A 23233-nucleotide genomic window follows, 5' to 3' on the forward strand; every position below is an offset into this window, starting at 1 on the left:
GAATATAGCATTAGTCACGGACAAACTTCAAAACATAACCAATCGATTGAATTAATTAAACTCGGATTGCTTTGATGAGTTCAATCGATTAGGTAATATGACCAATCGATTGATTTTTGGACAAGCCATACTACTTTGCAACTTTCAATCGATTGTTTTGTGATAACCTAAAGTCCAATCGATTGAGTTATAGGAAACCTGAAATTCAATCAATTGTTTTGTTAATCCAATCGATTGATTTTCTAAGAAACACGATTTCACAACCCTCGACGGATGTAACGGATCAAAGATAAACTTTTAATCGATTGGGATTGCCAAAAAATTATTATGATCAATGGAAGATCTAATTCGTTATTGTTTTTATTTTTAATTGTTAATAAACATAATAGATGAATGATAAAATAATAATTTATAAAATAAAAAATAATTTTTATAATTAAATAAAATATATAAGGTTAATTTATAATTAAAATTAAAAAAAGACTATTTAACAGTTATTAAAAAACTTAAAAAACATGTTTTGTTATGGGACCATTTAATGGTCCAAACGTTCTGGGACCATCGAATCCGCCATATACTATATATGCTTCATAATATAATAATTAGGAGTGTTTTTAAAAATTAATTTACTCCAAATTAAACTGAAATTACATCAAACCAGTTTAAATAAATAAATCAATTAATTGAACACTGCCTGACGAAGCCTGGGTCGACCAAGAGCTCCATCATTTCCAGTCTTGGAGACCTGGAAATAATGTAGGCCCAATCTACTCTTATTCATCGGTGGAAATTGTATAAACCTCTTCCCCTGCCATGGACCATATTATAACTTTCTGCACCTCGTGATGAGCACATTCATTGGTATTTAGTAGGAAGCATAGAGAAAATGATGGCTAATGCACTTGGAGGCTTAGGTTAATTCGAGGCAAGTGATTTGTTATGATTATTGATGAAAACTGGAAGCATGATTCATGAATACTGCTAAAGTGATACATCATTCATTCAACTGAATTACTAGTGTAATTAAGAATCCTCACCCAAAGAAAGTAATTAGTAATTCTTTTTTCATATTCAAAAAAATATATAATATATGAGAGTAAATTAGAGTGTTTCAACTTCCAATTCAAAGCAAGTCACATGGGGTTTTATTTTCTGAGAGGCGTGTAGATCCAGCAAAGCAGGTAGTTATGCAGATCTATCCTGAAAGTAGATGGTTTCCACTTTCCACTCTCTCTAGTCCCTTCTATTCATTCATTCATTGATTCCATGTCCTTTCTCTGAGAGTACGTGAACATTACACTGTAACAATACTCGATTCAATTACATTTACCAACATCTCAGTCATCTTATTAGTTCCACTACTAAATTAGTTATTATTAATTCACTCACACAAGTCACAAACAATAGTATATATTCATTGGTTACCACTAACTGTGGTGTTTGTGACTCACACATATACATCTTGAATTCATACATGAGGAAGTAGAAGCACATACACTTGGCGTGCGTCAGTGAACTTAGAACATATATAGTTGGCTTTCATTTAAGAGAAAAACAACAAAAAGCCAAATCCACATCTCTTTCTCTCCATCGTCACATTGCGTCACCATCTCCACCTTCCAAATTCAATGTCAAAATACGCTCCTCAGATTGCGTCATCATCTCAATCCTCCGTATGATCCAAATCAAAACCTTATGAGTTATTACAACGTGAGGCTATAGCAACATCTAATAAGCTATAAGCCTTGCATTGTGGTGGTAGTTTCATAACAAGAATTTAGGATCGGATGGGAAACTGTCAGGCGGCAGAAGCAGCCACCGTGGTGATCCAGCATCCAGGGAACAAGATCGAGAGGATTTACTGGTCTGTTAGTGCTCGCCAGGTGATGGACTCCAACCCTGGTCACTACGTTGCGCATGTCATTCACTCTTCCAACCACTTCAAGCTTCTTCGTCCCAATGATACGTTGCTTATTGGCCAGCTTTACCGCTTAATCAGTTTTCAAGGTACCTACCTTATACCTATAATAGCTCACTACTATTATTCCGCTTAATCTTTTCTTGATGACAGATGTGTTAAAGGAGTTTGCTGCCAAGAAATCCGTTAAACTTGGCAAGCTGCTCAAGGACAGACCTGCTCTAGGGGTTGAAATGAAGCACAAAGATCTCACTAATCCCAATCCTTCTACTGCTAAGGTGAATAGTGCACATACATGCATACAATCTATTGCCATGAAGCAATGTTTGATTATTGATTGGGGAGTGTATAGCGAGCAGTGTGGCTTTTGGTTTTTACGTATTTCACTATTTGACCGCAAGAGGGAAAACAGAGGGACAAAGGAGAAAGAAGGAAATGGATCTTCCTTTCTCTGTCCGTTTCCATTTTGAGGCTATCAGATGCCTTTTTCTCCCTGGATCTGTTTGCATCGGTAAAGTTTAAAAGTTTATAGGACAAAAACCTCACGTTTTGACAATAAAAATCATGAGATGATTATTTAACTCTATCAATTTAGACAACTACACGTTAGTTTTTATCCTATTATGGATGGTTAGTGATTCAAGTTGGAATAGATTAGGCGCGTGCCTGTGCTAACTAATTTTCATATATACTAAAACACTGGGAGTAGTAGTTCACAGTTTTAAGCACGCATTGTTACTATGTGTCAGGTGGAACCGGGGGGAGAGGTTCATGGAATGAGAAGCAGCAGCAGCAGCAAGAAGAAGAAGAAAGGAAGTGGCGGTGGGGGTCAACAATGGAGGCCAGCCTTACAGAGCATTGCAGAATTTGGAACTTGAACAAAAAAGCAAGTACAAGTGTAGCACCAAGTCACCAAACCTAAATATCTTGTGTTTTCACTTTTCCTTGTTCCATCTTGTCCGTGTTCTCCAGTAATAGTATGTGTGCTGTTGGAAGAACTATACTAATGAAATCATGAGCTCATCATAATTAATAACCCTCTTATCCTTATCTTTATTCGTTGTATTTGGTGAAAACTAAGGTGCAGTCGACTTCACGTAAAGTTGATAGTCGAGAGCCCGTTTGATGAAAATTTAGTCAAATCAGTCAAATTATCTAACGGCTCTTAATTATCAACTTCACGTCTCCACCGTTGTATTTATGTCTTTTCTTTGTTGGCGTAATTTTGTCTTTTAACAGTTTTTGTTTCGGATATATATATTAGTTTTTAATTAAGAAAAATTAGTAAATAATCTATCATATTTTAGAAAGAAAACATTAATCTTTAATAAGATAAAAAATAAAGAATCCTTTTATTTCGTAAAAAGTTAGACAAATTAATTTTTAATTATATTATCTTTTAGAAAAATCAAGAATTAATTTGTCTAAGTTTAAATTTTTGCCGCTTAGAAAAATTAAGAATTACTTCTATTAGTTTGGTTTAACCAAGAGCTTTTGTTTCTATCTTTACTTTAGAGACAAATTTGATTCTTTCTATTGGTTTGGTTTAACCTGCATCTTTATTTTTCTCTTTTTCTTTCAATTAAATTTGCCTTTTTTTGTCCCGTCAAAGACAAATATATCTCTTCTATCACTGTTATTATTCAAGAATTTATTTAAGAGTAGAATTTTATAAAGACTGAAGATTTTTACTAAATTTAAAATGAACATGTATAATAGATTTTTATTGTTTAATTTTTTCTATTCTAAAAATAACAATTTTTCACTCGTCACCAAAACTTATTTTTCAGTTTAGTATTATCTTTATTATTCATGAATTTTTCAGTTTAGTATGACCTTTATTATTCATGCAATTAGGAGATACCAGTATACTACTTCACATTCACTAAATTAAGTCCTATGTCTATGTAACATCTGGTACGTAGAAAAAGAATTCACACACACAGAACCAAATAGAAAGAAAAACTACAGAAAAACAAGAATAATATAGAGGTGTTTGGCTGAGATTTAGAGAGCAGTCTCTCTCTTAAACCTTCCTATTCTCTCTTCTTAGTTCCTACCTCTCTCATTCATTCTCTCACTACTAAAGTACTAATAATATCTCCTACACCCACAAGTCCACAACCAATTCAGTTAGAAACTTCGGATCACTCCCTTGACATTATTTCACGCTCTTTTCACTATTAGTGCTAAGTGACAACACGTTAATTACAAGAATATATCTTTTTTATTATTCTCCTTTTTATCTTGTACGTTCCTCTTATTGCTGTAACGAAGAAGTAATGGCAGAATCTTCCCTCTCTTAGTCTTAGAAGAGTTTACTCTCATCCCTACAGCTATATTTGAGTATGCAGGGATGGAGCTAGATAAAATATTAGAAAAAAACCAAAAATATTTATACAATAAAATAAGACTAAAATAAAATTTTAAAGAGATTAAACTAAAATTTACATATAATTTACATATAAAAAATTAAAATTAGGGGGGTTATTAGTCATTACCCCCCTTTCCTACCATCTGGCTCCGCTCCTATGAATATGTAACGGTCTATTATAATATACCTAGACTAAATGTAATTACAATAATTACTACACCACAATATATACAAAGATTTTTCGTTCAAATAAGTTATCTAGACTGTAGAGTATTTAGTTTTCGAATGAAACTAAATGATAATTACAATTATTACTATACCACAATTATTACCACTATTTCTTCTGATAATTTGTTCTTCTAACAAGCTCTTTTCCTTTAGTATAAAAAATGTTTAAGAAAACTTTTAGGATACTATATCGTTACTTTAATTCTGGGAACAATTAGCAAGTCACTTGAGCTAAGCAAGTATTTTAAAGCATTATGTTATTTCAAAGATTTATTATGGTGTTTGTTGACCAAGCAAAAATTACATGCTGACTGTTGTATTAGCTAATATCACAGGATGTATTTTTTACTGATATTACTACACTATCATAATGATGAATTGGTCTGCATTCCAATCTTAAATGATAGCTTATTAACTCACCAAGGAGAAAAATAATGTTGTCATTGACTCCGGAATCTACAACAGAGCAGACAATCAAGATTTTGGAGTCAGAATAAACTAAAAATCCTCCACTAATGTTCACAATCCGACACTTATTTTCTGGTAGTGCTTGCTCCGTTGTGCACCATATTCTCCAATTCAATTTTGCACGTACCTATGGTTTTGCTTTAATTTGTTTTTGCTTGAATCGAGGGTCAATGATGCAATCACTTTATCCCCCGCTTTTAGGACATTCTTGTCTTTCCCATCAAAAGCTTGATGAAACATTTTCTATACCTATGTTTGTTCTGTTTTATGTTAGTTCTTTCGATGTACACATGCATGCCTTTCTTTTGCTGATTCAAAAGACGGGTATATATATGACCTCCAGCTAAGGAAAGTGATTTGATTTTCGATCTTCTTTTTCTTACCAAACAGAAAACCAAACAAGCATGTGAGTAATAAATATTGCAATCGGACAAGATCTTAAGTTGATAAATATACGTATTGTTTTAAGCATGTCACTAATACATGTTACAACATATTATAGATCTAAAATAAAAGTTATAGACTATGGGTGGATTTGGTATTATTGTTCCCTTTAAAACTTGTATATCGTTTTTAGTTTTTTTTTTTTTTTAAATGTAACAATTATATTTGATATAAATTAAAAGTTATATTCAATAAGTATAAGTTATAATAATCATATTTAATAAAATTGCTTCTAAAATTTAAAATAAATATAATAAATAATAGTTCTTAAACATGAATATACATTAATAATTTTAAAATACAAATTACTTTTGAAAAAAATTATCCTCTAAAATAAAAAAGTTGATAAAAAATTAAGATAGTAGGACATGCACTTTATAAAAATAATGGTGATTAATTTCTCACTTTATTATTTTACTGACTTTTTTTAATTTATTTTAGAGGATCTAAGATATTGTTTGTTTTGAGTGACTAAATTGGGAATCGAGACTATAATGACCAGAGATTGAAACTAAAATTTTAGTCTCAAAATATAAAATTTTAGTCTTTTCAATACCTTAAAACACAAAAAAATAAAATTTATACAGATAAAAACTGAAATTTTAATAATATTTTTTAATAACTAAAATATTTTAATAAATATTTTTATTTAATTTTTATATTTATTTTAAATTAAACAAAATATTAAAACATAAATCAGTTACCAAACATAATATTAAAACTTAATTAAACTCATATATTTAAGTTTTAGTCTCAATCTCTCAATGTAGTACTCAGCATCTTTAGTTTGGGTTAGTGTTAGACCGGTTTCAGCCCCAACAGAAATGGATATTGGACTGAAGACACTTGGTAGAGGCCCAAAAATTTTGGTTTTTGCAGAATTACCCTCAGCTTTTAGCGGATTTTGAACGCGCGCCTCTTCTTCCTCTTTCGGATTTCCAAGCTCAGCCATAGCGATGGCGGGTACTCGTGCTCAACATGCTGCTCCTTTTGCTTTCCTTCTTCTTCTGTTATGTCTTTGGGCTTCTGCGGTTCTGGTATTGGCTGATGAACATTCTTTATGTACGCATTCTTTATCCCTATCTCATCGTTCTTAAAATTTTTTAATCAAAATTTCAAGTATAGGGTTTTACTATATTTGCTGTTATTGTTGTATCTACCTATAAGCATGGTTATGTGCTTACTTGTTACATGATGCAGACAGAGATACCGTAAATTTCTTTAGTAATGTCCTTATTATAACATTTGTAGTGGTGGATGTGCTCTTAGTTATGTTGACATTCCTTTGTATAAATTGTTTCTTCAAGTGAATATCATATTGTTGGGATGTTTGGCTTAGTTATACATAAGTTTCTTGGCTCTAGTGGATAAGTGTGATTTATCAATTATCTATCACAGTATCACATGCAGATATGTAAATCTGGTGCTTTATGGAGGTTGAAATTTGGCTTATTCTTTTTGCAGGTCTTAACCAGAATTCGACACTGCAGCTATCACGTGGCTTTCCTGTGGGGAAATCTCCTGGTTCTAAGCCTGGTGTTAGTGTGGTTGTCGAAAGAGTTAGGATACGCGGACTGTCAAGGTTTAGAAACCTGAGTAAATTCGCGCACTCCATGAAAGTGAAGGTGTTGCCTGCAGATCCAAATGTTCGCATTCCACACATAGAGATCTGTTTCCATAGGTGTGTATTTGTGTAGCCTATCTGCTTTTGAAGAATCTTTTTGTGCTCGGTATGAATATGTATTTGATCAATGAGGTTGGTTCTAGTGATTTGTTGTCTTGGTGAGTGAACATGGTGAACACCATTTTCTCTAGGACTAGGCTTATACCTCAAGTCTCAATTTGATTATGCAATATTATTCCCTTTGTAACTCATAGTTTTCGTTTATTAAATTGAACTAGGATTTGTAAAATGGTATATCTAATTTATTAGGGCAATTTTGTGCATCTTGTTCAGGAATGCATCTCTTGCTGTAGGAATGTGCTCACAAGGCCAGTGGGAAAAAGTTACCAAGGGTTCTTGGGTTCGATCAATGTCTCCTTTTGACCACAAGCTCTTAGATATAAGGACTGCTAGCTCAACACTGGAAAATTTTGAGGTGTCTGTCGAAGAAGGTTAATGGTCTTAGTTGTGTTTGTCAAATTGATGTGTTATAGCTTCTTGTTGTGCTATTGATCCATCTTAAGAACACTGTCAACCGGCTCTAATGCTGTTCTCTCTATCTCTCTCTCTCTTGCAGAATTTTTTGCATATCGTGTTGTATTGTTAATATTGGGTATTACTCTAATGAGCTTGGCATCCTTCTTAAGCAAATCGTTAGCATTTTATTATAGCAGCGCAATGGCAGTTGGGGTCATTCTTGTGATACTTATGATTCTTTACCAGGTAACTTGTTACTGTTCCTCGATGTTTAGAACTTTAGATAGTTTGACTGTACTCTCATATGATGTTTAGGATGAGGAGTCTTGTTGAGAAATTGACCAAGACTTCATCAATTCTTCCTCTCAAGAAAATGTCAGCTCTTGTAGGCTTATCTTGTCTGATCCAAATTTTTCTTGCAATATCTTTGATGGTCTTGGTCATTAAGGCAAAAATGCAAAACAGTTACTATTCATGGCTGAAATTGTATCACATAATTCATTGGGCTGTAATTTATTTTATAGTTTAAATCAGTCCGGGTAGTTTGGAATGAATTTTTGTTGAATATGATGCTAGAGCATAGATTATAAAAGCTGATATATCTAACTTGTGTATAACATGGTTGCTAGATGTTGACACTAAAATCCAGTTTCCTCTAATTAATACTTTGTTGATCTTAGCATGGAATTTGTCTCTTCTAATTGACAGGGAATGAAACTGCTTCCAACTGGTCGGAAGAGTTCCCTTGGTATATTTATATATTCATCTGCTGTAAGTGTAACCTCAATACAATTCACTTCCATTTCACATAATATCTTTGATGAATGTGGATCTTATAATTCCAACCATCATTTTACAGATTGGTTTTGGGACCTTCCTCCTCCGCTATGTGCCAGGCTTAATTCGTGCAATGCTTACAGAGTTAGGAATTGATGAAGACATGTATAATCCTGTATGTAAGTTATCTAAGCTTTCTGAAAATTAGCTTTAGTATTTTCTAGAGTATTTCACTCTATTCATTTGTTTTCTGAATTATGATTGTGATGGTTAACTTCTTTCCTCTGTAAATTTAATTTGAACCATTGGCCATCAAAGGCCATATCTCTTTGAAGCAACAGCCTGTCAAAAAATGACACACATGAGCTTTCTAAGTTTCTGCAACTTTCTCGGTTAATATTCGAAACAAGAAGGTTTAACTTCTCTTAGCTGGTCCCAGGCTTTGGTTAGGTTGGAGAGTTGGCATTTGGTTAAAATCCATCTTCAAACCTGTTGCGATCTAATCCAGCAGTGTCCTATGAATTGGCGTGTTGGATTTCTGCATTACAAAGAAAACAAGGTTTGTTGTGTTCAAGGTCCATATGAGGATGTGCACTACATGGTCTGAGTGTAGTGAAAATGAGAGCTGCTATGTCTAGGTGGAGAGGTGGTGGCTGTTAAAATTGCAAGACATCACAGGTCTGAAAGGAGTAGGTAGGTGAGAAATGTAAGAATGTTAAAGATCAGAAATGGGAATTTGGAAATACTATATGTAACATCACAGGTCCTGAAGGAGTAGGGAGCAGGAGGGTGAGAAACGTAAGAATGCTAAGATCAGTGTTGGGAACTCAGACTATATTGTTTCCACAAGATGTGTGTGCGTGCGCTTTTGTGTATTTGACAAATCATCTATTATATTGTCATTTGTCATTTCATTTCTGGTTACTACAGAATGTACTATGGACTGCTTTGTTTATCTGCCTTTCTTTTTGTATCATGTGTGTATCAAATTACGTATGTCTTCGAGGATCTCTGAATGCTTTACTCATGAAATTTCAACTACAGTTGGCAATATTTTCGCTTGCCTTTGTCACGATACTTGGAGCCTGGTTGGGGTTCTGGGTGGTCCGCAAACTTGTCCTGACTGAAGATGGATCTGTGGACATAAGCACTGCTCAATTTGTTGTATGGGCCATTCGCATTTTGGCTGCTGTTATGATCCTTCAGGTTTTTCTTTCATTTATCCTTACTTTCCCATTATTTCACATATCATACATATGATCACAGCTTTGATAAGATTATGTTGCATGCAGAGTTCAATGGATCCTCTGTTGGGAGCATTGGCCTTGTTATGTGGATCACTGGTCAACGTGATGAAGAGAGTGCTTAGATCGAGATTCCTTCGTCGCTTGCGCAGGTTAGTCCACTTTCATGAACTCTGAATCCTACTTTGTAATCTTTTTCAGTACTGGGGTTCTACTTTTCAATATCATCAATAAATAGGAGACCACCTAATGTAAATCATATTATGTGGATTGTTTTTTATGATTTGCAATTTCCTAGTTTTGACGCTCAAGCTATTAAACTGTGGGCACTTTGTAGTCATGAGGGGTTTTCTGAAAACTATTTGTCCTGTATATTCTTATTGTGAAATAATTTTGCAGGAGTATGTTCAAATCACCTAAAAAGAACAGGAGGAGATCCCAGGATCCTGATTCATCACCTTTTGATAATTCAAATGATGGACATGTGTACAATATGCAAAGCAAAGAGGATTCTACATTTCTTCAACCTCCACTAAAAAGTTTCACCCTGTCACCTTGTAAATCTTCTGAACGAGGTTTGCTCATCTCAATATACTTATCTTTGCATTGGAAATGTCACCTCTTATCTAGTTCTCCTGATGATTAGGGGAGAAAGGAAAGCACTGAATAAGTTTTGCTTAACACACTAAGTTTGTTCCTGGTCAGTTTTCACTAGAACACCACCCAAGAAGCTAACAGAGGATTTATTCCCATCCATCATACACAACACACCTGAGAGAAGAAAATATTCAGCAGCAGAATGGGATGCGTTCACTAAGGAGTCCACTGAAAAAGCCTTGGAAGAACTTGTTTCATCTCCTGATTTCAGTAAATGGCTGTCCACTAATGCAGATAGGATAACTGTAACACCCAACTCCAGAAATGACGAGCAGCGTACGTGGCAGTTTTGGTCTTGAGCTCCCTCGGCATGGACTCTTCACAAACTCATGGTAGCTTGAAGTAGGTGACATAACCTAAGGTACGTGATTGTCAGATGTAATTGTTGATTCCACCTATACAGAAGCGAAAACAGAAGGGCAATGTTGTAGATTAGATATTAGAGGATTTTAAATGGTGTGAAATTTGTATGACAATTAATTTTCTAGGCTGTAGATATTTGTGCCCACTAGTAGTTTCATTTGTATGATCCGTCAGTTCATTATACTGTTGTTACTATCTTAGGAGTTAACCCCCCCTCCCCTTTCTTTTCCTTCCCGAAACCCCAAAAAAAGAAGGAAAAAAAAAACACTTTATTCATTTATTTTCAATAGACGAAGCATTTGCGTCTCTACAATTGTGTTAACACTTGAGTCTTATTTCTTAGTCTTGTAACTATGGTGATTGTTATCTGAGTTTAATTGTTGTTGAAGTACTATTTGCACTATCGTCACCACAACAGCACTGCTAAATTTATGAGTTTGTTTTCCTTGTGATTTTCTATGGAGTCTCGTGTTGATAAAATTATGTAGCGATTCTTGAGCTCTATTGTTGGTTCTGTAATTTTCCTTCTTTTTTTTTTTTTAAATCAGAAGTTAGAAACCCAATGGCCAGGTAGGTAGTTTTCAATCTTCAATCTTGATTTGATATTTTATTTTCAATCTTTTCAAGCTTCTAAGGAGGTTACCTATATATCTCGTTCTCTCGCGGCCGTTCGCTTTACTGGGTCCTCATTCGATCAATATCTATCTTTATCACATCAAGTTCTCGAACTCCACTAAGGCTTTGGCAAAAACTCCGAAAAAGACTAGAACATCGAGATGAAATATTACGTAAAATCACTACCAATTACCAACGGCATCCGTCTCGATCTTGTTCTCTTTTTTTCCATTGCGTCTCGCCTTTCTTCAAATCTTTGCCTATTGCTCTGAAAACACATCATAAATATTCGGATTCTTACGTGCAATTTTGTACCATATTTTAAGCTTTTGTTCAGTTTTCTTTTTCTGTTTGAAGTACTGATAAGATGACTGCATTATTGGGGGATATTTTAGCCCCTAATTTGTTGTATATTGCCTTGAGTCTCATCATTATTTGGGCACATCTCCATTGACGTAATTTTTTTTTTAAAAGAAAAAAAAAACACTGTTATCTTCTTTCGTTATTGCACTGCTGAATCTTAAACATGGTGCCAGCTGATATATTGTAGTTTTGACTATTTTTTATAGTATTTACACTTTAAAAAATTAACGGTAAAGTACTAAATTGGTACCCTGTGTTCGGGCATAATTCTCTTTTGATCCTTAATGTTTAAAATGTCCTATTTGAATACAAAAAAGTTTCATTTAGTTTCAATGTAGTCCTACCATGAGGTCAAAGTTAAATAATTAACGAAATGTCTTACATGACAGTAGTACAAGAACAAGGTCGTACAAGCTCCAGAGGCACAAAATTAACTATGGATGCATTAATACATTTTCTTACAATTTAAATGAAATATTTTCTATAGAACTAAGGAGAATGGTAAATAAATGTATTGATGCATCCACGGTTGATTTTGTGTCTCTGAAACTTGTACTTATTCTCTAGATTATCGACCTTGTTATTGTATTGTTGTCATGTAGCACATTTCGTTAATTATTTAACTTTGACCTCACGGTGGGACTACATTGAAGCTAAATGAAACTTTTTTGGATTCAAATATAACACTTTAAACTTTAAGGACCAAAACAAGATTACGCCCAAACCCAAGGGACCAATTTAGTACTTTACCCAAAAATTAATGTATCTAGATCTATTTTACATCTAAATACATTAAGCTTTTATTCTTTTAATATATCAAAAAAGATTACTATTTCAATTGTGACATCTTGGTGTGATGATGATATTATAAACTATTAAATAAGGCCAATTTTATGGTGTTTATAAATTTTTGTCTAAATTTTGCTTAACTTACTTTTTGTAGTAAGTTTTGATTTTTTAAAAATTATTTATTTTTATATCTTTTAAATTAAATAATAACTTTTAACCATTTTTAGTAAATAGATACTACTTTTTAGACACCATAATATTCACCATTAAATAATTTGAAATAGTTGGTTAAACATATTTGTATTTGCATGTAGATGTCATCATTGAAATTAAAAAAAAAAAAGAGTTATTTTGAAAACAAGAGAGTACACTGAAAACTGAAAAGTAATCTCAAGTTCAGTCCAGACCATCAGTTCAAGAATTGAAACTGTAGTTGTTAGATGTGATCATCTGAGACTATACTATAGTGGAGAACATGACATAGTTGCCTTAGTTTATTGGCCATGTCTCCGTCAAGTTTTAGGATCTACGGTCGGAGAGCACTGCGATGATGTATTGAGATATTGCACTAGAGCGTGGTACTGATTGTTTGGTAGTTGCTTATTTGAATCTTTAGTTACTGCAAGGACCGTGACAACCTAAGCATTTAGTTCCTCCTTTCATATCAATATAAGCATATACCAGTCGTGCCCTTTAGCTTGAGCTATTCTTTTTTTTTTTTTTTCTGTGGTCCTCTCTTAATTTTGGGAAAGTTGAGTGGACGTTCCCACCTATCAATATTCACGTCTGATTGCATTGACGATCCCACCTATCAATTTCTATGTTTGATTCCAATCCTATGCTCCAATAATGCTACAAATATCACGATTGTGTTGAAGCATGTCTCTAACTTGAACCGGTGGCTAACCATGCCTCAAACTTAGCCTATGACTCTTTTGAGGAATCCTTTTTCAAATAGGCAAAGAAATGAAAGAAGGATAAACCATTTTTTCGTTAAATACATTGTAGTTTGGCTTCTTCTAGTGATATCCTTTTCAAATAGAGTGAGTCCTCTTTACAAAAAAGTTATTTTATTATTCTTAGATTTTGATGTGATATACGTTTTCAAAAAATAACCTTTTTATCTAAATTTTTTACTCGTAGATTGTTTGAAGTATTCAAATAACACTCATTTTTAAATATATATAAATAAATAGTATATTTTTCGGTCTTCAATTTCTTAAATGAAAATAAAACGTTAAATTTTCTTTGAGAGAAAGGGTAAATAAGATCTTGACCTTTTGACTTATGGACATTTAAATACCTGAGGATTTGAAAATATATTTAAGTCATTAACCTTCTCAAAATTTGGATATATCGATCATTGGATCTAATTTGTCTAATTTTAAAAATTTTTCTACGTGTGCATCCGTATATCGGCCAGCTCAATACAACGGAAGCCATGTTTAATTTTTCCGTTGGGTTTGAGAAACCTAAGTAAACAAAATGATCGATTTGTCTAGATATTAAGAATGCCAGATACTTAAATGTATTTTTAAATTTTCAGAACTTAAATATTTGTAGACCAAAAAGTTAAAGACCTATTTATCATTTTTTTTTTAATTCTTACTAAATACCAAAACAAAAAAATATCATATGGCTCCTCTAGTTGTTTACATTTTTTTACTGTGTTCCTGCTTCTGTAGTTTCTCACCAACCACGGTAAGACACCACCCCCAGCAACTACCAAGTAGTGATTTCAAGAACGGGTTCCTATGACATGACTAGGATGCAGACAACACAGCAAAACAAGATAAAAGTACAACACAGAATCACGCAAATATACAACAAACGGACAAACGGTGCACTTTGGTGGCGCCCACCACTGCCACTGCTCCCGTTAAAAACATCAATTTTGCCATAGCGTTAAGCCTTAGTGTAACTTAATTTAAGACTGTTTTTGAGGGAGAGGTCGAGATTGAGACTGGATGGCAGAGATTAGGGTTATCGAATATAAATATTAAATACTAACAGGAAATATCAATGGAAAACTAAGGGATACATGGAGAAGACCTGTTACATATACTGAATTTCCATCTACCATACCATATAGATTATTACTATTATTATTATTATCTAGTAAGTGCAGGAAAAGAAAGTGGGCTAATTTGAAGTAATTTTTCCTACAGTTATTCCGCTTGTATTTGGTAGAAGCTTCTTCATATAATACTTAGAATTGCGAGATAGATTGATCATTTTCCTTCGCCTTTCGGGAATAGCATCGATTGAACACTCTGAAAATCCACGCCTCACAAACCTGTCAGTAAGTTGGGAATACTGTTATTAAAAAATATTACAACAATACCCTATTAATTTTTATAGGAATTGATATGTGATTATCTTCGTATAAAATTAATAATTAAATATTATTAAATAATTTAATATATTTAATTAAATTATTATCTAATATTTTTTAGTTATTAATTTTATGTAAAATAATTACATATGATTTTTTACAATTAATTTTGAGCCTAGATCAATTTATGTAGTATTTATATTTATGAATTCAATTTTTATGAATTATCAAAATAAATATTTCTATATTACTGTTTAATTTTTTTTTTAAATTACTATTTTTTTAATTTTTAAATTTATTAAAATATTAATGTATTTAGACTAAATACATTAATTTTTAATAAATTTTAATTTTTGTTGTAGAAAGAAGAGGTAAAATACTATATGACAAAAGAATATTTATTTTTTATTTATGTTGCTCTATTTATTTTTTATGTAATATCATATATGCATTGAACGACTCTGTTCTTATTATTAATTTCAAATTACTATGCTCATATAAAATATTAATTATGATATATTTGTAATTTTGTATATAAATATTTATATAATTTAGAAGAATGCTATAGGCGAGTAATTTTGATGTTTTGTAACCATCAATTAGTCATTAATAATATTTTTAATGATGTGAAATTACATCTAATAGTGGGAGATCACTCACTTTTGTTTTGATGATTAAGTGCTGGCTAAAAAATACAAAAATTGCTGGTCCCTAGACTTTTTCTATATTTTATATAGATTGTTGATTTTTTTTTAAAAGCTTGCCATTTGTTAGTAATATTATTTATATGTGAGGGCAATAAATAGTAATTATTAACGTCTACATCGAATGCTAGCGTTTCGCCGCGTAAGTGGTGAATTGCCGGCGGCATCCCTGGTCCTATAAAAGGCCTCCTCGTAGCTACAAATCTCAGTTTTATATATAAAATTACATATACATGCATATCGCTCCTAAAATCACCGTAGATATAGAGAGATCCGTTAAATAAGCCATTCACCTAACACATACATATATCTATGGCTGCGCCTAGAACTTCGAAACCACCCATCTCTGTTCGATTGTGGCAGCCACCGGAAACATGGTCGTCATCAGTGTCACGTGTCCCCACGTGCTACCGCTTCTGGAATCCGGGTTCAACAAGGTTGGGGTTGGGGTGCGGCTGTAGGTACATGCTGGAGAAGAGGAAAAAGAAGGCAGAGTGGTTTGTGAGAGGGTGCGGAAGAAGAAGAGAGGAGAAAGAAGAAGAAGTAGGAGACGAACAGTTCGTGAAGGTTCTCCGTGAAGCACAGCCTTACATATCTGTTCATAGGGACAGCGTCTTCGTTCTTGTCATCTCCGCAGAAATTGTTGATAGTCCATACTTGGACCCCATTCTCAAGGTACACACTACACTACACTCTCTGTTTTTCATTATTTTTTATTGTATTGTTTTCTAGAATATCTGGACTCTTCTTTCTTCCGCAAATTTAAATTTTAACCCAGAAATTTCAAGCTCCATTTTTGTGTGTGTGTTTTTTTAAAAAATAAAAAAAAAATTATGAAAGTAGAAGCCAGAATCGTGGGACTATTGGGACTTGGGAGTTGCGGACGGAGCATATTTCGATAGGAACATAGTAGATACCAAATGGTTTGATGTAGGTGAGTAGTTGAAGTTCCTAAAATACATATTTTAAGGGAAAAAAAAAATAATGAAGAACCAATTTGTTTGGAAAAACCTTATGCTTTTCCACTACCATAAAGAAAAATAAATAAATAAATAAGAAGATTGGTTTGATCTTACAATTATGGTGGTTACTGGAGTCCTGATGGGAAAAAAAGGAATGATTTGATGAAGGGAGGGGGAACCGGGGAAGGTTGTTTTTTGTGGAGGCCATTGGTAATGCCACCTGGGCAATGACTGTATTCGGATTATTCATTTGTATTGAATTGATGATTGATGAAGCCATGAGCCTCATCATCAATTCCTCATATAGTGACAGTCGCAGCCTATGATTTCTTCTTAATTTGATAGATGTCATATTATTTCATACTTTTAATTATAGTAGTTTATACTTTATTATAATGCTTATACTAATATTTTAAGTTTAGGTTTACCACGTTTCTTTCTTTGTTTAAAACTCACATTTTATAACAGTATTTGTGGGTTTTATAAATGTTACGTATCTCCATATCATAATTGTGGCTTCGTAAGTTTTCGAAATTGTCGCGTATTTGTGTTTGTATTATATAGCATTCGTGCTATGTGTATGGCTGGATTTCATAGTTCTAGTAAAATTTTAGGCCAATTGTGCTTAACTTATTTTTTTTATAGTAATTTTTAAATATTTTAAAAATTTTCACTTTTTTATATTTTAAAATTTAAAATCAATTATTTAATTTTTTAATAATTAGACAATAATTTTTAGAGACCACAGCAAACACCAAAATTTTATCTTCATAAATTAAAACCAATTTCTTTCCCAGCCATTTTTGTTTCTGACTCAGCTTACGCCGTTAAACTTTGCTCCACGATGATGATAAAGATGAGGGAAGAAATCAGAATTGACTAATTGAGGGAGACAGGGAAACATGTGTCGCTCGTAATTTCATGCTCTCATTAATATTTGTCTGTATGCGGGACGCACAAAAATTGTAGAGTTGCAAGAATTCGTAGTAGAAGGGAACAAGGGTCTATTTGGATTTATTTTGAGTGTTTCTAACTTATAATTTTACAAGAAAAAATGAAGAAATTATAAAAACAAAAACAGCATTTGTTATTTTTTATCATTAAAAAGAAATGGTGAAAAAGCGCTAAATTTTTTTAATACAGGAAGAAACCTTGGTGTTCTTTTATCAATATCTACAAAAAATAAACAGTGAAAAAGATGATAAATTGTGATCTGATTAATTTCTGAGATTTCTTAGAGTTTAAATATTTTTATTTATAAGAGAAAATCTCTTGGTCTCTTACCAACTTTCTTCCTACCTTTTTAAGCTAAAAAAAGTCAAACACAAATTATTCGGAGAGAATGACTGAATGAGTACTATAATGGTTAAAATACCTTTTCTATCCCCAGTTTTTATGATTATTACAGATTAACCCTTTCTTCGTTCACCGTTCTGCGTTCCAAACCAACGGTGGCTCTCAACCTGTTTCCCCAACTGCAAAGTACAATTTGGTGTTTGAATCTCTTCAATGGCGGCTTCCTTGTACAACTCCACCTGCTGCATATCCCTTCCAAACCCTACCAAACACACACGCTCTTTCTATCACCACTTCTCTTTCATTTCCCACCCACACCCAAACCTCACAAATCCTCTCTCCTTGGTGGCCAGTAACCGAGAGAGAGGAATAACAATCTCACCGAAATGCAGTGTGCTCAAAGACGAAGGAGTGAATGGGAGTGCGGAGGAGGAGAGCTACAACTATGAGGAGGACAAGCAATTCGTGCGGTGGTTCCGGGAAGCATGGCCTTACTTGTGGGCATATCGCGGTGGCACATTTGTTGTCATTATTTCCGGCGAAATCGTTGATAGTCCTTTCCTGGATCCCGTTCTCAAGGCACGATGAGTTTTTCTTTGTGTGTGTTCTGGTGGTGTTAACTCATGCACATGAGATGTTTGTTTTTTTGCCGTGATCATGTTTGGGTCAATGAATTGAAGCTGGGCATCATTTAAACATTGTGTGTCTGTTTGCAGGATATAGCTTTTCTTCATCACCTTGGAATCCGGTTTGTTCTTGTACCAGGGACCCATGCTCAAATTGATCAACTTTTGTATGAGAGAGGTTAGTCACAATATAATTATTTGGTTAAAGCACATGTTATCTAAATGCACGCATAATAATCATGGGATACTGTGAAAATATATGTTACTTGCCAAAACCCTCTCTTGTTTTTTCCTCAATAAGCAAAATAGGTAAAAAAAAAAGTTGTTATTTTGAGCATGGTTCCACGGCTACTGAATACTGATCTTCTTGTGTTTGTAGGGAGTGAGCCTAAGTACGTTGGTAGGTATAGAATAACTGATGATGAATCTCTAGCTGCTGCAATGGAGGCGGCTGGGAAAATAAGGCTGCTGTTAGAAGCAAAGCTTTCACCTGGACCCGCCATCTGCAACATCCGCAGGCATGGTGACAATAGTCGTTGGCACGAAGTTGGTGTCAGTGTTGCCAGTGGTAACTTTCTTGCAGCCAAGGTTTGAATTTTGTGGCTTACTTTTCAAAGTAGCAATGATTATTTGAAATTGATCCTCTCTTTCTGTTATCACTATGTTAGAGAGTCTTGTTATTTTTGTATTTATTCCTTTTGGCAGAGAAGAGGGGTTGTCAATGGAATTGATTTTGGGGCAACCGGGGAAGTTAAAAAGGTAGATGCATCTCGCATGCGTGAGAGGCTTGATGGTGGTTGTGTAGTTATTTTAAGCAACTTGGGCTACTCCAGCTCTGGAGAAGTACTAAATTGCAAGTATGCTTTAGAGTTTCTGATGATTACTTTCTTCAACTGGCTTTTGACAATTGCATGCTAATATATATGCCGTCTTTATAACAGTTTTTTTTCTGGGTAATTTATGGTTTTTCATGTTTTTTTGAGTATCAATCTTATGCTATATTATGCGTACTTGTTGCAGAGACTGATGCTCAATGTTTTATGCCTTTATTTTATACGTTCAACCAGACTTCTTTTATCAATATTGTGCAAAACATTTTTTTACGGTTATCTTTTAACAATTGGACATAGGAATAGATCTGAACAAACGGGCTCATCAGAGTATAGAACTAAAAGAATTTGCAATAATCTGCTGCTTAGGAGAAAGAATAAGATATATTGTCATTCAGTTCATTAGTTGGTGAAATAGTTTGATTGGTAGTACCTCGTTACTTGAGACTTGTGAAAGAAAAAAAATATTGATTATGTACCAGTACATAGATTTTAGTGATGCCATTTCTTTTGGACTTCCACCTGTGCCAATGTGTTCTTCTTTCTTTTTGTTGGATTTGATCCAATCATCCTATAGAGAAAGAAAACATAAAGAGAAGTGGGTAACAGAATCCATGTGTAAATCACCTGCTTCTATTTCTTGTATGAATATTAGAGCTGCTGGACTTATTATGTTGCCCTTTTATTCAATTATGAGTCTGACAAATGCTTATATTTATTAACTTTTTTTTTCTCTCTCTTTTATTGTCTATAGCACCTACGAAGTTGCAACAGCGTGTGCCTTGGCTATTGGAGCAGACAAGCTAATATGCATTATAGATGGTCCAATACTCGATGAGAGTGGACGCCTAATTCGTTTCTTGCCTCTTCAAGAAGCAGACATGTTAATTCGTAAACGGGCAGAGCAAAGTGAAATAGCTGCTAACTATGTGAAAGCTGTTGACGTTGAAGGTTTCAACTCTTTCGAGCATAGCAATATTAATGGGACTGCCCAATCTTCAACCAATGGCAAACCTTTTACTGGGTTGAATAATGCAACCTTTCATAATGGTGTTGGTTTTGACAATGGAAATGGTCTAGGGTTTGGGGAGCAAGGTTTTGCTATTGGAGGTCAAGAGCGACTTAGTCGAATGAATGGTTACCTGTCAGAATTGGCTGCTGCAGCTTTTGTTTGCAGAGTGAGTCCATAATGCACCTCTGTCTTTCTATATCGAGCACAGTAGTTGTGCTTATTTAAGTCTATATTACATTACATCTTGAGTAACCTAAGGTCTGAATGTTTTAGTTTATTTCAAGCATTGTTTGACACAAATGTTCATCTCTCCCTCTCTCTCCTAAAATCTACACTCTATATAGCCTTTGAATATTTGCAAAATGACTAATTTCTCAATATATGGGCTTAAGTGACTATTTCCAACAATTGACTGTTTCCAAGTATAATTTCTCGAGTGACATAATTTGGTGTTAACATCATATTTCTGAAACATTCTCTAAAAAATGTCATTATCTTTACGAGATATTTGATTTTACAATTGTTATTCGTGAGCATTTGTGAGAACAAAAGCATTTTCAAAATCCTGACAAGACCAACATACAGATGGTCTTCATCTGTTTCTTCTACCATACTGTCATGAAGAACCGTATAGCTTTTTATCTACAAATATTTTTATCATGTAGTGGATAGAATAACTGGAATTTGAATTTCCTTGAGAAGTTTCTGGTTGAAATAATGGCTATGCTTTCAAACCTCATTTGATACATGTTTCAGAAGTATGTTGCTTATAGTAGTGTCTGCCATTTTTCAGGGTGGTGTTCAAAGAGTTCACTTGTTGGATGGCACTATTGGTGGAGTTTTGTTGTTGGAATTGTTTAAAAGAGATGGCATGGGAACAATGGTAGCTAGGTAAGCAGTTTTTGCTGTTCTTTCCAGAAAACAGTTTGCTATGATTGTGAACTTTGTAGAATATTTGGTTACCGAAATTGACTTTCGGTTTTGGTGCTTTTAAATTCAATTATATCCTTGAGTTATATTTCAACTGTTATAGCCATGGTTCAAGAATAGTTGGCATACCAGTTGATTTCTTACTGCTGTCTGCATAGGGTCAAATTGGTAAGATAGAGGCTTTTTCTAATAACATGGTCAGCATAGGGTTTTAGGGTTTGTTGAGATTCTTGTTGTCCAAGGCAGTAAGGCTGTAAATATGTGGGCTGGATTTGAACTCCATCTGTCGACAATCTTATGCAACCATTGGCTATAAAAAAATGACTGAATGATTAATTAAAACAAGTTAACAAATTGACCTCATCAGTGTAAAGACTAGAGCACCTGCTTGTTGTGTTTCGTAAGTTACAGACCATACCACTAGGAAAACATTACATGTTTGAAGTATATTTTCTTTTCATTTGTGTCTAAACCCAAAATTCAATGAATGCCAAATTCTGACATTCATGGAATTTCCTACATTCCTTGCAGTTGCAATATACTATCTGCATCAGAGCGGCAGATTATTCGTGCTGTTTTACTTGAAAGACGTTTTTCATTTTCCTATCCGTCATTTACAATTTGCAGTGACCTATACGAAGGCACTCGGATGGCACAGATAACAGATCTTGCTGGAATAAAACAAATCATTCAGCCTTTGGAGGCATCTGGCATATTAGTGAAGCGGACTGATGAAGAGGTTTACATAGTTGCACTTGTGTCATTTGTGGTGATCATAGTTTACATGGTCTAGTAGTAATTTTATATGAAAGCCTCATTTTTACTATTTCCTGGTTCTAGCTACTAAAAGCGCTGGATTCCTTCGTTGTCGTTGAAAGAGAAGGTCAAATAATTGCTTGTGCTGCACTTTTTCCTTACTTTGAGGAGAAGTGTGGCGAGGTTGCAGCTATTGCAGTATCTCCTGATTGTCGAGGCCAAGGACAAGGAGACAAAGTGCTTGGTATGCTATTTCTTCTATGGTTGATGATTTAGCTTGAAGCTTGATAGATGTCCATTCACTATATAAAGATCATATTTGATATCATAATAATAATAAACTTAAATTAGGACTACGACTATATATTATATATATTCATGATTATTTCACATTTGATGTTTGGCTGGAAAACTCCATACTGATTGTACTATCAATATTAGTGATAGACTGATAGGTACAGGTAATTAACTCCTTCAGATACAATATTTTTATTAAGTATAACCAAGTTTTAAACGTTTGTGTTAAGAAGATGCTTTTGAGCAACTGTTCTTAGTTGATGGTCGTTGAAGGCAAAGTAGGAGTTGAGTACGTGTTGTTTGAGTTCTTTTCTTTGTTTCTTTAGCTAGTTGTATGCTCCATTTTGTTGTGTTGAATTCTTTCCTTAAAAAAAGAACTATGTATTTTGATTACATGATGAAATACATGCAGATTATATCGAGAAGAAAGCATCATCGCTTGGATTGAATAAGCTTTTCCTACTTACTACTCGGACGGCAGATTGGTAAGTACCTACCTTCCCCAATAGAGTTCCTAAATTGATTATTGTGTATAGTAGTTGTTTTGGTTTATTGCTGTACAATTTTCATGGCAGCCTTTCTAAATAACAGTATTCCCAACTTACTGACAGGTTTGTGAGGCGTGGATTTTCAGAGTGTTCAATCGATGCTATTCCCGAAAGGCGAAGGAAAATGATCAATCTGTCTCGCAATTCTAAGTATTATATGAAGAAGCTTCTACCAAATACAAGCGGAATAACTGTAGGAAAAATAACAAAAATTACTTCAAATTAGCCCACTTTCTTTTCCTGCAAGATGTTAGGCACTTGCTAGATAATAATAATAGTAATAATCTATATCGTATGGTAGATGGAAATTCCGTATATGTAACAGGTCTTCTCCATGTATCCCTTAGTTTTCCATTGATATTTACTGTTAGTATTTAATATTTATATTCGATAACCCTAATTTAGCTTTAAATCCCCTATTACCCAGAAGCCAGAATTCAACTAAACGCAATTACTATCAGCCTTCCAGCGTGGTTTAGTTTTGCTTACGTAAACGTATGCGGTTATTGGGTAAAACCGTTTCTAAGGTCGCGATCCAATTTGGAAGATGTTTTGAT

General features: G+C 33.8%; 3 protein-coding genes across 6 annotated transcripts; all 3 read left to right on the forward strand.

Annotated features, from left to right (window-relative positions):
• The first annotated feature begins 1442 nt into the window (after nucleotides 1-1442).
• Nucleotides 1443-2970, forward strand: LOC107641659 (uncharacterized). Its single transcript, XM_016345138.3, has 3 exons — nucleotides 1443-2007; nucleotides 2072-2196; nucleotides 2668-2970. Exons 1-3 carry the CDS (start codon nucleotides 1788-1790, stop codon nucleotides 2794-2796), a joined length of 474 nt encoding a protein of 157 aa, XP_016200624.1. The 5' UTR covers nucleotides 1443-1787; the 3' UTR covers nucleotides 2797-2970.
• Nucleotides 2971-6299: 3329 nt separating this feature from the next.
• Nucleotides 6300-10921, forward strand: LOC107642693 (transmembrane protein (DUF2215)). The gene is made up of 10 exons (XM_016346133.3): nucleotides 6300-6494; nucleotides 6897-7113; nucleotides 7390-7547; nucleotides 7673-7818; nucleotides 8281-8343; nucleotides 8432-8524; nucleotides 9394-9555; nucleotides 9642-9745; nucleotides 9993-10168; nucleotides 10299-10921. Exons 1-10 carry the CDS (start codon nucleotides 6389-6391, stop codon nucleotides 10547-10549), a joined length of 1476 nt encoding a protein of 491 aa, XP_016201619.1. The 5' UTR covers nucleotides 6300-6388; the 3' UTR covers nucleotides 10550-10921.
• A 4556-nt stretch (nucleotides 10922-15477) lies between these two features.
• LOC148563283 (putative amino-acid acetyltransferase NAGS2, chloroplastic) lies at nucleotides 15478-23088 on the forward strand. Of its 4 annotated transcripts, none has more exons than XM_088487950.1 (10): nucleotides 15478-16094; nucleotides 18394-18481; nucleotides 18683-18891; nucleotides 19009-19160; nucleotides 19888-20311; nucleotides 20939-21036; nucleotides 21703-21814; nucleotides 21916-22075; nucleotides 22541-22613; nucleotides 22740-23088. In XM_088487950.1, the coding sequence occupies exons 1-10, from the start codon at nucleotides 15732-15734 to the stop codon at nucleotides 22900-22902; spliced, it is 1842 nt and encodes a 613-aa protein (XP_088344076.1). In that variant the 5' UTR covers nucleotides 15478-15731; the 3' UTR covers nucleotides 22903-23088. The 4 variants fall into 4 exon arrangements, with proteins under 4 accessions (XP_088344076.1, XP_088344074.1, XP_088344075.1 ...); XM_088487948.1 differs by having other exon boundaries at nucleotides 15548-16094; nucleotides 21607-21814; XM_088487949.1 differs by lacking the exon at nucleotides 15478-16094 and adding an exon at nucleotides 17263-18256.
• Nucleotides 23089-23233: the final 145 nt, after the last annotated feature.

The sequence above is a fragment of the Arachis ipaensis genome, chromosome B5, assembly GCF_059453495.1.
Source record: "Arachis ipaensis isolate K30076 ecotype BB chromosome B5, ASM5945349v1, whole genome shotgun sequence".
NCBI classification, from domain to species: Eukaryota; Viridiplantae; Streptophyta; class Magnoliopsida; order Fabales; family Fabaceae; genus Arachis; species Arachis ipaensis.